General features: G+C 42.7%; 1 protein-coding gene across 1 annotated transcript; it reads right to left on the bottom strand.

The window, feature by feature from the left end:
• Positions 1–11,280: 11,280 nt before the first annotated feature.
• Positions 11,281–12,235, bottom strand: LOC129552130 (proline-rich protein 23C-like). Its single transcript, XM_055420299.2, has one exon. It carries the CDS (start codon positions 12,154–12,156, stop codon positions 11,281–11,283), a length of 876 nt encoding a protein of 291 aa, XP_055276274.2. The 5' UTR covers positions 12,157–12,235.
• Between the last annotated feature and the right edge of the window lie 1,043 nt (positions 12,236–13,278).

Here is a 13,278-nt window from a genome sequence, read left to right as displayed (position 1 = left end):
GGACTATATATATAGCCCACCAGACTCCTCCGTCCATGGGATTCTCCAGGCAGGAATACTGGAGTGGGGTTGCCATGTCCTTCTCCAGGGGATCTTCCTGATCCAGGGATCAAACCCGGGTCTCCCGCATTGCGGGAGATGCTTTACCCTCTGAGCCACCATAGAAGACCCCCTTTAAGAAAGGGTCCCTTGGCCAGTTGTACTCCTGCTGGAACTTTTGAAGCCATACTTGCCACTTCCTTGGGGACACATTACTTATCCTCCTGTGAACTGGTAACTGGAAAGCCCATGAATTTAGGAGTCTCATCTCCAATTCTCCATTTTTATAGTTTTTACAGGTCCATGTTTTTGACAGATTACATATGACTTGGAAATAACCTCAGATGTGTTTTAAATAAAATTGTGGTAACATAAACACAACATAAAAGAATCACAAAATAAATTGCTTGACCTCATTATATGTTCTTGCTTCCTTCACTGTAGGTTAATTGACCATGTGTGCAGAAGGCAATGGCAAGCCACTCCAGTACTCTTGCCTAGAAAATCCCATGGATGGAGGAGTCTGGTAGGCTGCAGTCCGTGGGGTGGCTAAGGGTCGGACACGACTGAGCAACTTCACTTTCACTTTTCACTTTCACACATTGGAGAAGGAAATGGCAACCCACTCCAGTGTTCTTGCCTGGAGAATCCCAGGGAAGGGGGGAGCCTGGTGGGCTTCCGTCTATGGGGTCACACAGAGTCGGACACGACTGAAGTGACTTAGCAGCAGCAGCAGCAGCAGCAAAGGTTTATTTCTCAGCCTTCTATTCTGCTCCATTGGTCAACTTATCTGTTTTTCTGCCAGTACCATACTGTTTTGATAACTCTGGCTTTGTAGTGTAGTCTGAAGTCAGTGAGCATGATACCTCCAGTTTGTGTGTGTGTGATTTCATATAAGTATTAAATTATTTTTCTAGTTATGTGAAAAATTATGCATATTGATAGAATTGCAATAAATTTGTAGGTTGTTTTGAGTTGTTGGGATGTTTTAACAATATTAATTCTTCCAATCCATGAACATATGATAGCTTTCCATTTATTTATATTGACTTCAATTGCCTTCATCATTGTTTTATAATTTTCAGAGTATAGGTCTTTCACCTCTTTGGCTAAAATTATTCCTAGGTATTTTATTTATTTATTTTTTGATGCAATTTTAAATGGGATTGTTTTCATGATTTATATTCCTGATAGTTTATTGTCAGTGTATAGAAAGGCAACTTCTAAATATTATTCTTGTATCCTGCAACTTTACTGAATTTATGTATTAAAAGTTTTTTGATGTCTTTAGGGTTTTTATATATAGTATCATGTAGTCTGTAAATAATGACAACTTTACTTTTTCCCTTTCAATTTGGATATCTTTTCTTTTTCTTGTCTGATTGCTGTTGCTGGACTTCCAATACTATGTTAAATAGGAATGGTGGCAGTGGGCATCCTCATCCTGTTTCTGATCTTGGAGGATAAGTTTTAAGCTTTTTTGGCCAATGATTATGATGTGAGCTGTGGCTTAGTCTTGTATGGCCTTTATTATGGTGAGGTATTGTCCCTTATGGAGAAGGCAATGGCAACCCACACCAGTACTCTTGCCTGGAAAATCCAATGGATGGAGGAGCCTGGTGGGTTGTAGTCTGTGGGGTCACGAAGAGTCGGAAACCACTGAGCAACTTCACTTTCACTTTTCACTCTCATGCATTGGAGAAGGAAATGGCAACCCACTCCAGTGTTCTTGCCTGGAGAATCCCAGGGACAGAGGAGCCTGGTAGGCTGCCGTCTCTGGGGTCGCACAGAGTCGGACATGACTGAAGTGACTTAGCAGCAGCAGCATTGTCCCTTAGAGCCTCCTTGGTGGCTCAGCAGTAAAGAATCAGCCAAAAATATTCCTGGATTGGGAAGATCCCCTGGAGGAGCACATGGTAACCCACTCCAGTATTCCTGCCTGGAGAATCCCTTGGACAGAGGAGCCTGGTGGGCCATAGTCCATAGGGTCGCAAAGAATTGGACACAACTAAAACAACTTAGCATGCATGAATAATCCCTCTATATTCATTTTGTTGAGAGTTTTTCTTTTTAAATCATGAATGGATGTTGACTTTTGTCAAATGCTATTTATACATATATGAGATGACCATGTAGTTTTTACCCTTTGTTTTGTTAATGTGTTGTATCATATCACTTGATTTTTGAATATGAATTCGTCCTTGAATCCCTGGAATACATCTCACTAGATTGTGGTATTAGACCCTTTTTATGTATTGGTGAATTCAGTTTGCTAAATTTGTGTGGGTGTTAGTTCTAAAAGGTCTTGTAGGTCTTCATTGAACCGTTCAACTTCGGCTTCTTCAGCGTTACTGGTTGGGGCATAGGCTTGGATTACTGTAATATTGAACGGTTTAGCTTGGAAACGAACAGAAATCATTCATTCTGTCATTTTTAAGATTGCATCCAAGTACTGCATTTCGGAAAGTTCCAGAAAAACATCTGTTTCTGCTTCATTGACTATGCCAAAGCCTTTGACTGTGTGGATCACAATAAACTGTGGAACATTCTGAAAGAGATGGGAATACCAGACCACCTGACCTGCCTCTTGAGAAACCTGTATGCAGGTCAGGAAGCAACAGTCAGAACTGGACATGGAACAACAGACTGGTTCCAAATAGGAAAAGGTGTACGTCAAGGTTGTATATTGTCACCCTGCTTATTTAACTTATATGCAGAGTACATCATGAGGAACGCTGGGCTGGAAGAAGCACAAGCTGGAATCAAGATTGCTGGGAGAAATATCAATAACCTCAGATGTGCAGATGACACCACCGTTATGGCAGAAAGTGAAGAGGAACTCAAAAGCCTCTTGATGAAAGTGAAAGAGGAGAGTGAAAAGGTTGGCTTGAAGCTCAACATTCAGAAAACAAAGATCATGGCATCTGGTCCCATCACTTCATGGGAAATAGATGGGGAAACAGTGGAAACAGTGTCAGACTTTATTTTTCTGGGCTCCAAAATCACTGCAGATGCTGAATGCAGCCATGAAATTAAAAGATGCTTACTCCTTGGAAGGAAAGTTATGACCAACCTAGATAGTATATTAAAAAGCAGAGACATCACTTTGCCAACAAACGTCCGTCTAGTCAAGGCTATGTTTTCTCCAGTGGTCATGTATGGATGTGAGAGTTGGACTGTATAGAAAGCTGATCGCCGAAGAATTGATGCTTTTGAACTGTGGTGCTGGAGAAGACTCTTGAGAGTCCCTTATACTGCAAGGAGATCCAACCAGTCCATCCTAAAGGAGATCAATCCTGGGTGTTCATTGGAAGGACTGATGCTAAAGCTGAAACTCCAATACTTTGGCCACCTCATGCGACGAGTTGACTCACTGGGAAAGACTCTGATGCTGGGAGGGATTGAGGGCAGGAGGAGAAGGGGACGACAGAGAATGAGATGGCTGGATGGCATCACAGACTCGATGGACATGTGTTTGAGTGAATTCCGGGAGTTGGTGATGGACAGGGAAGCCTGGAGTGCTGTGATTCATGGGGTCGCAAAGAGTTGGACACGACTGAGTGACTGATCTGACTGAATATCATGTGGAGGATTTTTGTGTATAGTTCATCAGTGATATTGACCTATAATTTTCTCTTTTTTAGTGTCTACCAGTCTCCTTTTGGTATCAGGGTAATGCTGACCTTGTCAAATGCATTTCAAAGTATTTTCCCCACTTCAACTTTTTCAGTAGTTTGTGGACTGCTTTTCCTTAAATATTTTGTAGAATTCCCTTATGAACATTTATAGATAATGTCATAGAGAGTAGATACCCACCCTACAAAACACTTGTACTCCACCTATTTACCCAACTCCTTCTGAAGCCCTGACAACCACTGATTTTTCACTCTCTCTTTAGTTTTGCTTTTTTTCAGAATGTATTTAATTAGATTCACACAGTATGTGGTCTTTCCAGATTGGCTTGGGTAACTTAGCAATATGCATTTAAAATTATTTATTACCTGGCTTTATAACTCATTTACCTTTTTTTCTTAATGTGAATAATATTCCATATGTTATATCTATATAGGTATATAATATATATGGATTACATGTATATATTATATGTAATCACAAATTTTTCTCCATCTGCCTATGAAAGACATTTTAGTTGTTTTTGGAGCAATGGTTTTTTGCTAGTTCTCATCAAGTTAAGTTAAAACCTAAAGACTGTCAGATAGCTTATTCATAAATAGACAGAAGAACTTTTAGCACTTAGAGATGACTAGAGAAAGAGGCCATTGAAAAGTCTTCTGATTACAAAATCCCTCTTCACATTTGAGTACCCCAGGAAAGGGTCTCTTATAGGACTTGGTCAATTCATAAAGATGTGTTTCAATATAGTAAAACTTGGACCCATTGTCTGTAATATCCAGTTATTAATAAAAGCACAAATACTCTCAACTGTCTTTGGTGAGGTGTTTAGGATATGTTTGAACTGTCTTTTTGCTATCAGGAGAGAAAGTTTTCCCCTTGTGAAATGTCACAATATAAATAATAGACTGTATTTTGGCAAAATTATAACATTTGAAATTGTATGCCTCCTCTTTGATAAGGTTGGGGCAAGCCAATGAAATCTTTGTAGAGGATTCCTTGTTCTTTGAACAAAGACAATTAACTTACACATTATATTAAGAACTGAATCACAAGGGAAATTTAAATCTTTTAAGTCATGTTCAAGAACCAGGGAAAAATAGGAGGGGACTCCATTGTACTCTAGGGGCATGACTGTTCAGGTATGTTGCAGTCCTCTTCAGGTGAAAAGTATTGACTGTCTTGGTCTAGAGGCACGCTGAAAAAAGGCAGAACAAAGATTCATTAGAGTGAAGCAAGTGGTTTCAGGTGGAATTGGTGAAAGGATGGTATTTATATTAATTTCTATCAGGAAGTTTGTCAATGGGCTTACAGTCTTGAACAAACTGATATCCTTGCCTGTTTGGGTTCTTATCTTGCAGAAAGAGAGTGTTACAAGGGCAATGTATGGGAAGACCTTCGTATATAAGGCTCTCAGCTATACGTTTGAGCTCTTCCTTTGGCTTCAGGGGATATTGGGGAAGTTTGGGTAATGGTTTGGTAATGTATCTGAACTTTAATAGGTTCTACACCCGTTGTATTTTCTATGTCACTGATATTCCTAGTCCATATGGTGTCAAGATATCTATCTAGTGGTGTGTGCTAAGTTGCTTCAGGAGTGTCCGACTTTGCAACGCTATGGTCTATAGGCCTGCCAGGCTACCCTGTCCATGGGATTCTTCAGGCAAGAATTCTTCCCAACCCAGGGACTGAACCTGCATCTCATGTCGGCTGCATTGGCAGGCAGCTTCTTTACTGCTAGTGCCACTTGGGAAGGCTATTTATCTGGGATATGTATCAAATATAATGGAGAATGTAAAGATATATTCAGAACAGATACAACTGTTTATGAATGGAAGTTCTCAGCAACTTAAGAAGTAATTCATCTGGTGTGCTTTTGATATAAAAATTCTATGTGTAATATGAAAATTCCACCTTCTCTGAGTTTTTCAGGTGTGTTGTCACAGACCAAGAAGAAATGAATTCACTCAAAGGGCCCAAGAGTTACATACAAAAGTTGGGAGACTGGAAAAATTTGTGAGTTACTTGAAATACTAACCACCTGTGTGGTATGTTTATGCCAAGGAAGTGGCTAAGCAAAGGTGGCAGGGTTTAATACAGAAACATTTTCGTTGGAAATGTTTCAAGTATGGTTTTTAGGAGACTCTGCCCAACTTTTCAGACTTGTTATCAAACCCTGAGGTTATTGTGTTGAGAGATACTGTAGGTCCTTTCCTGGGTTGGTCCTGTGTGCTTTACCATCTAGAAATGAGTATTGGTAGTTCTGACCAATATGTGCATGAGTGATATGTGTCAGATAATTTTGGGGCTTATGCATCCAAAAGAGTGATAAATTCTTCTATGAATGTTTGTTGGTTTTGTCTGAATTTAGAAAATTTTTTTACAAATAACTTCTAATTCAGCTCAAGTCCAAGGTTTAAAATCTGAAGTTGTCTGAATATGGGGTGCTTGGGGGTGGATTTTCAGAGGGAGCTAACATTTTTGGTTCTTGGGAGGTTTGTTAGGAAAAGATAGGGGACCTGGACAAGGGGAATTGGGAAGAGGAGTCAGTAGAAGTTCAGAAAGAGAGAGAATGGTAGGAGAAGAGGTAGACTGAGACCTAGCAAAGGCAACTAACTGGAGGACTTAATAGAGAAGTCTAGTTGTTGTTTTTCAAATGGTCATTAGCTTTGGCTAGACAATGCTTCAGTGAAGCAGCTTTTTAAAAAATTTATTTATTGAAGGATAATTGCTTTACAGAATTTTGTTGTTTTCTGTCAAACCTCAGCATGAATCAGCCATAGGTATACACATATCCCCTCCCTTTTGAACCTCCCTCCCATCTCCACCCCATCCCACCCCTCTAGGTTGATACATGGCTCCTGTTTGAGTTTCCTGAGCCATACAGCAAATTCCCGTTGACTATATATTTTACATATGGTAATGTAAGTTTCCATGTTACTCTTCCATACATCTCACCTCTCCTCCCCTCTCCCCATGTCCATAAGTCTATTCTCTATGTCTGTTTCTCCATTGCTGCCCTGTAAATCAATTATTCAGAACCATTTTTCCAGATTTTGTATATATGCATTAGAATATGATATTTATCTTTCTTTTCCTGACTTACTTCACTTTGTATAATAGGTTCTAGGCTCATCCACCTCATTAGAACGGACTCAAATGTACTCCTTTTTATGGCTGAGTAATATTCCATTGTGTATATATACCACAACTTCTTTATCCATTCATCTGTCGATGGACATCTAAGTTGCTTCCATGTTCTGGTTATTGTAAACAGTGCTGCAATGAACAATGGGATACATGTGTCTTTTTCAATTTTGGTTTCCTCAAGGTATATGCCTAGGAGTGGGATTTCTGGGTCATATGGTGGTTTTATTCCCAGTTTTTTAAGGAATTTCCATAGTGGCTGTATCAATTTATATTCCCACCGACAGTGCAAGAGGATTCCTTTTTCTCCACACCCTCTCCAGCTTTTATTGTTTGTAGACTTTTTGATAATGGCCATTCTGACTGGTGTGAGGTGATATCTCATTGTAGTTTTGATTTGTATTTCTCTAATAATGAGCGATGTTGAGCATCTTTTCATGTGTTTGTTAGCCATCTGTACGTCTTCTTTGGAGAAATGTCTGTTTAGGTTTTTTTTTCCCACTTTTTGATTGGGTTTTTTGTTTTTCTGGTTTTGAGTTGTATGAGCTGCTTGTATATTTTGGAAATTAATCCTTTGTCAGTTGTTTCATTTGCTATTATTTTCTCCCATTCTGAGGGCTGTCTTTTCACCTTGCTTAGAGTTTCCTTTGCTGTGCAAAAGCTTTTAAGTTTAATCAGGTCCCATTTACTTACTTTTGTTTTTATTTCTCTTACTCTGGGAGGTGGGTCATAGAGGATCTTGTTTTGATTTATGTCATCGAGTGTTCTGCCTATGTTTTCCTCTAAGAGTTTTATAGTTTCTGGTCTCACATTTAGGTCTTTAATCCATTTTGAGTTTATTTATGTGTATGGTGGTAGGAAGTGTTCTAATTTCATTCTTTTACATGTAGCTGTCCAGTTTTCCCAGCACCATTTATTGAAGAGGATGTCTTTGCCCCATTGTATATTCTTGGCTCCTTTGTAAAAAAAATAAGGTACCCATAGGTGCATGGGTTTATTTCTGGGCTTTCCATCTTGTTCCATTGGTTTATATTTCTGTTTTTGTGCCAGTACCATACTGTCTTGATGACTGTAACTTTGTAGTGTAATCTGAAGTCAGGAAGGTTGATTCCTCCAGCTCCATTCGTCTTTCTCAAGAGTGCTTTGGCTATTTGGGGTCTTTTGTGTTTCCATATGAATTGTGTAATTTTTTGTTCTAGTTCTGTGAAAAATGCCATTGGTAATTTGATAGGGATTGCATTGAGTCTGTAGATTGCATTTGGTAGTATAGTCATTTTCACAATATTGATTCTTCCTACCCAGGAACGTGGAATATCTCTCCATCTTTTTATGTCATCCTTGATTTCTTTCATTAGTGTCTTATAATAATGAAGCAGCTTTTGATTCAGTTTTTTGTGGAAGCCTCCTTATACCAAATCAAAACACACTGCCCATTGAAACTGAGAAATCTTTCCCCCTTCTTATCGAAGGAGGCTCTCCAGTGAACGGTTTTGTTCCAGTCAAATCCTTAGTAGTTATGCCATTTAAAGAGACAGGCACAAGAATGAGGAGTCGAATGAGGTGACATGGAAGAAGCAGGCATCTTTCCTGGAAGAGTAGAAGCTCTACACTTCAACTACCCCATAAGAGCTGGCAATCATGGGTAAATGTGGTGTTTGTGCATCTCATAACTTAGGCCTCAACATGACTTCTCTGAGTGCAGACTCCACTGCCTCCACCACCTGACACCAAAGAGAACCCTCTTTCTGGATTAAAGCCAAACTCTCAGGGCAAAAGAAAATCCAGAGAACCTCATCTGGTTTTATTGAAGACCCACTGTAAAGTATGTCCAAATAGATGCTAGTTTGATGAGAATGAATATCTACTCTTTGCAACAACATGGATGGTCCTAGAGTGTATTCTGGTTTATAAAATTACTCAGAGAAAGACATATACTCTTATGTTATCACTCATGCATAGAATCTAAAAAGTAAAACAAATTAGTGCATATAATAAAACAGAAAAGATTCTTATATGATGAGAACAAAGCTGTGGTTGTCACTCACAAGAGGGAAGGAGGGAGGAACAAGATAGGGTAGGGGATTATGAGATTACAACTACTATGTGTAAAGAAATAAGAAACAAGGACATATTGTACAGCAGAAGAAAATATACCCACTTTTTGTAGTTACTTTACCTTGAATATAATCCAAAAATATTGAATTATTTTATTGTGTACCCAAAACTTAATAAAATATTGTTATGGCAGAAAGTGAAGAGGAACTCAGAAGCCTCTTGATTAAAGTGAAAGAGGAGAGTGAAAACGTTGGCTTGAAGCTCAACATTCAGAAAACGAAGATCATGGCATCTGGTCCCATCACTTCATGGGAAATAGATGGAAAAACAGTGGAAACAGTGTCAGACTTTATTTTTTTGGGCTCCAAAATCACTGCAGATGCTGATGGAAGCTATGAAATTAAAAGATGCTTACTTCTTGGAAGGAAAGTTATGACCAACCTAGATAGTATATTAAAAAGCAGAGACATTACTTTGCCAACAAAGGTCCATCTAGTCAAGGCTATGGTTTTCCCCGTGGTCATGTATGGATGTGAGAGTTGGACTGTGAAGAAAGCTGATCGCCGAAGAATTGATGCTTTTGAACTGTGGTGCTGGAGAAGACTCTTGAGAGTCCCTTGGACTGCAAGGAAATCAGACAAGTCCATTCTAAAGGAGATCAATCCTGGGTGTTCATTGGAGGGACTGATGCTAAAGCTGAAACTCCAATACTTTGGCCACCTCATGTGACAAGTTGACTCACTGGAAAGGACTCTGATGCTGGGAGGGATTGGGGGCGGGAGGAGAAGGGGACGACAGAGGATGAGATGGCTGGATGGCATCACCGACTCGATGGACATGAGTTTGAGTGAATTCCGGGAGTTGGTGATGGACAGGGAGGCCTGGTGTGCTGTGATTCATGGGGTCGCAAAGAGTCGGACACCACTGAGCAACTGAACTGAACTGAACTATACTTCAAAAGGCAGGTTATTGCTCAGTTGGTAAAGAATCTGCCTGCAATGCAGGAGACCAAGTTCAATTCCTGGGTCAGGAAGATCCACTGGAGAAGGGATAGGCTACCCACTCCAGTATTCTTGGGCTTCCCTTGTGGCTCAGCTGGTACAGAATCCCCTGCAGTCCAGAGGATCTGGGTTTGATTCCTGGGTTAGGAAGACCCCCTGAAGAAGGGAAAGGCTACCCACTCCAGTATTCTGGCCTGGAGAATTCCATGGACAGTATAGTCCACGGGGTTGCAAAGAGTTGGACAGACTGAACCACTTTCACTAACTATACTTCAAAAAAAGGGGTGACACTATTAACTACACCAGACAACCTGGATTTGAGGTAATATCCAATAAAAGGATTATGGAAAAATAAGATGTAAGAGGCTTGTTAAAAAAAAAGACATACTCATTATTTGGAAATAATTTTCTTTATTAGTCAAGCAAGAGAATCTATAGATAAGTGATTACAGATATTAAGTAATTTGCTGGTTGTCAGACAATACAAGAAAAACTATTTCTATATGTTAGTAGCAATGTAAAAAGCATATTTTGGAGCTTAGAAGTATAAAAACACAAAATCTTTAGAATTACAAACTTTCCCGGGGCAAGAAAATTATATAACATTAAAAGCATATAAGAACAGAAAACTGTTGGTTCTTTTGGGAAAACCCAGCTATAGAATTAAACCATCTGTCAACCTAGTCATTCAAAAGAGGAGGGGCCATAATCATTGTTCCCCATTCTATATTTTGTAATCAACAAATATTTGTCCACATGAAACTACTGGTTAGATTCCCCCAACGGGGCTAGAGCTTCCATCCAAAAAAGTCCCAGCTGGTTAGAGGTTGTTGTAAACTAGCATGGATACTAGGACCAAAACCGTGTAAAGAATAGAAATTAGCAATTCTTCTGTTGAGTGGGGTGGGGCACAATAGGGGAAGGGGCCAGTGGTAGGGTATCTAGGAAAGGACGGCTTTTTAGAGAAAAGTGCTTTTGCTTATGTTTGAAGCAAATGGGAGGCGGGTAGAGCTGCTTAGGCTTCCCCAGTGGCTCACTGGAAAAGTATCTGCCTGTAATGCAGGAGAGGCAGGTTCCATCCCTGGGTCAGGAAGATCCCCTGGAGAAGGAAATGGCAACCTATTCCAGTATTCTTGCCTGGGAAATCACATGGACAGAGGAGCTTGGTGGGCTACAGTCCACGGAGTTGCAAGGAGTCCCACATAACAGCGACTAAACAAGAACAAATCTGCTTAAGGGTAACCTCTTTAGAGAAAACCTACCAGCAGTTTGGCTGTCTGAAAGCATGCAGCATTTCAAGTGGATTTTCTTTGCCCAGGTGAGCTTCCTTTCAGGTGTTCAGGCAGCCACTGATCAAAATTCTGCAATACAGCCTGCATCCAAAAAGGATCTATTCGTGTGATTCTTACAGTGTGTGCAATATATACAAAACCAACATCGGAAGACTCTGTCCTGGTGCCCCTTCAGGTGCCCAGGAATTGTGGGAGGCAGTGGATTCAGGGAACAGGCATCTCCGGGCCTTGCAAGGAGGACCAGGAGGGCAACAAGGGCGCTCCTGGGGACCTGGACTCGGAGAAGGAGGTAGAGGTTGGAGTGGTGAGTCAGGAAAGGGCTCCAGAAGGTGCAAGTCCAGGTTGTCCTCGTGCTGAGGAGAGCCTCTCTCTGGACTAGGATTGGAGGCCCGAGGGGAGGGCTCTGAGACTAGGTCTAACAGGTCAAAGTGAGTCACACTTCCAGCAGAAGAGTGGAGCCCAGCGACTGGGACTGAGGCAGGATCCATCCCGCCCAGCAGGAAGTCAGCGTCAGCATTCGCTTCCTCCTTGCTGGCCTCTCCCTGGCAGGCGATCTCTGGGACAGCGGCACAGGAGAGTCCCGGCTCCAGGGCCACATACTCCCCGGGAGGGCTCAGGACAGCGTCCGGCTCTAGGCCCTGCCCCCACGGCTCTTCCACACCCGAGCCCAGGAGGGCCTCGGGGACCAGCATGAGGATGCGACCTCTGAGACACACTTGCCTCACAGACGTTGGCTCGGGCTCCAGCAGCAGTTCGACGTCGTCCAGGAGCACGTGCAGAGCACATCCCGCCGGCAGGACAGCTACGAAGATGAGGGTGCCCGCTGTCGGGGACCAGGTCAGGTTATCCAGGCTGGGCGCCGCCTCAGACTCGGACTTGGGGCGCGCGGGCTCCTCGGTTCGGCGGCGCTTGGCAGGGCCGGCTCCTCCGTCCTGCGGTCCCCACGTGTCCTCAGGGTAGGCGGTGGGGCTGCGCGGTCGGCTGCCCATCACGTGAGTGTCGCCGCGGGCCTGGGACCTGGCAGAAGGCGACAGAGGGCTGGGTCCTGCAGTCAGTGACAGGTCGGCTGGACAGGTGAGGCCGACGCGGGGCGGTGGGGCGCAGGAACGCAGGACGAGTCTTCGGAACTCTGGGGTTGCCTCTGGGGAAGCCACTCAGTCGTGGCTTCTAGGGGAGCTGCTGCATTCAGTCTTGCGAGTTTGAAGCTTCAGCTCCTCACGTGGGCGGGTTTGCACAGGAGTGGGCCAAGGATGCCGTGAGTGAAGCCGGCGGAACCTGAGTCGCAAAGCGGCCTCACGCTAAGCCCCGCCCCTTCCTAGGCTCCGCCTACAGAAATGGAGTCTGTGAGGCCCAAGAGCCCTGGCCCTGGTGGGTAGTTCAGTGTAGATTATTTTATAGGCCTGAAGGGGGCGGAGCGATCGTGCCACTCCTGGGTGAAGTCCTTGGCTTTCCTCGTGTTGACCTCAGATGCGGAAAACCTTAACCGGAAAACCGATTACATTTCCAGTCTCACCATTGGAACGCTGCACCGGGACACTGAAATGTAGTTCCTTCATCCCCTGAGACCTCGCCCTGGCAGTGACCTCTTATCTTCTTTTGGTCCGATAGTGAGGTGAGTTTTTGGATGACGTCCTTAAGCCTTTGTCTGTTGTTAATGATTGGCATATCCTTGCTGCTGTTATGGAAGGGAAAGCATTGTTAGAATTGATTGTCTTAATAGCAACTGCTGCACGATCAACTTATGTACGTATCAGTTTAGCAAGATGGTCATTGTTATACTCCCATCACTAAACCAAGAGTTCAGTGTATCGAATTTGACCTACACTACACTCAGAGGTGTATGTGTTGCAGCTCAATTGTCGTGCCAAAGGAAGAACCAATTGGTCAAGAGCCCGGAAGTAGCAGAGGATCCTCCAACCCATCAGGCTCCCCTCCAGGTGATGCAGGCGGCAGCGCCTTTAATCTGGGTGTCACTTTAAAGGCACGTCTAGGGCTTCCCTGGTGGCTCAGAGGTTGAAGCATCTGCCTGCAATGCGGGATCCCCTGGAGAAGGAAACGGCAACCCACTCCAGTATTCTTGCTGGAGAATCCCTTGGAGAGAGGAGCCTGGT

This window comes from Moschus berezovskii, chromosome 1 (assembly GCF_049115385.1).
Source record: "Moschus berezovskii isolate FMDL1 chromosome 1, NW_MosBer_1.0, whole genome shotgun sequence".
NCBI classification, from domain to species: domain Eukaryota; kingdom Metazoa; phylum Chordata; class Mammalia; order Artiodactyla; family Moschidae; genus Moschus; species Moschus berezovskii.
The sequence above is the reverse complement of the archived record's forward strand: the minus strand, read 5'-3'. Positions and strand labels throughout refer to the sequence as shown.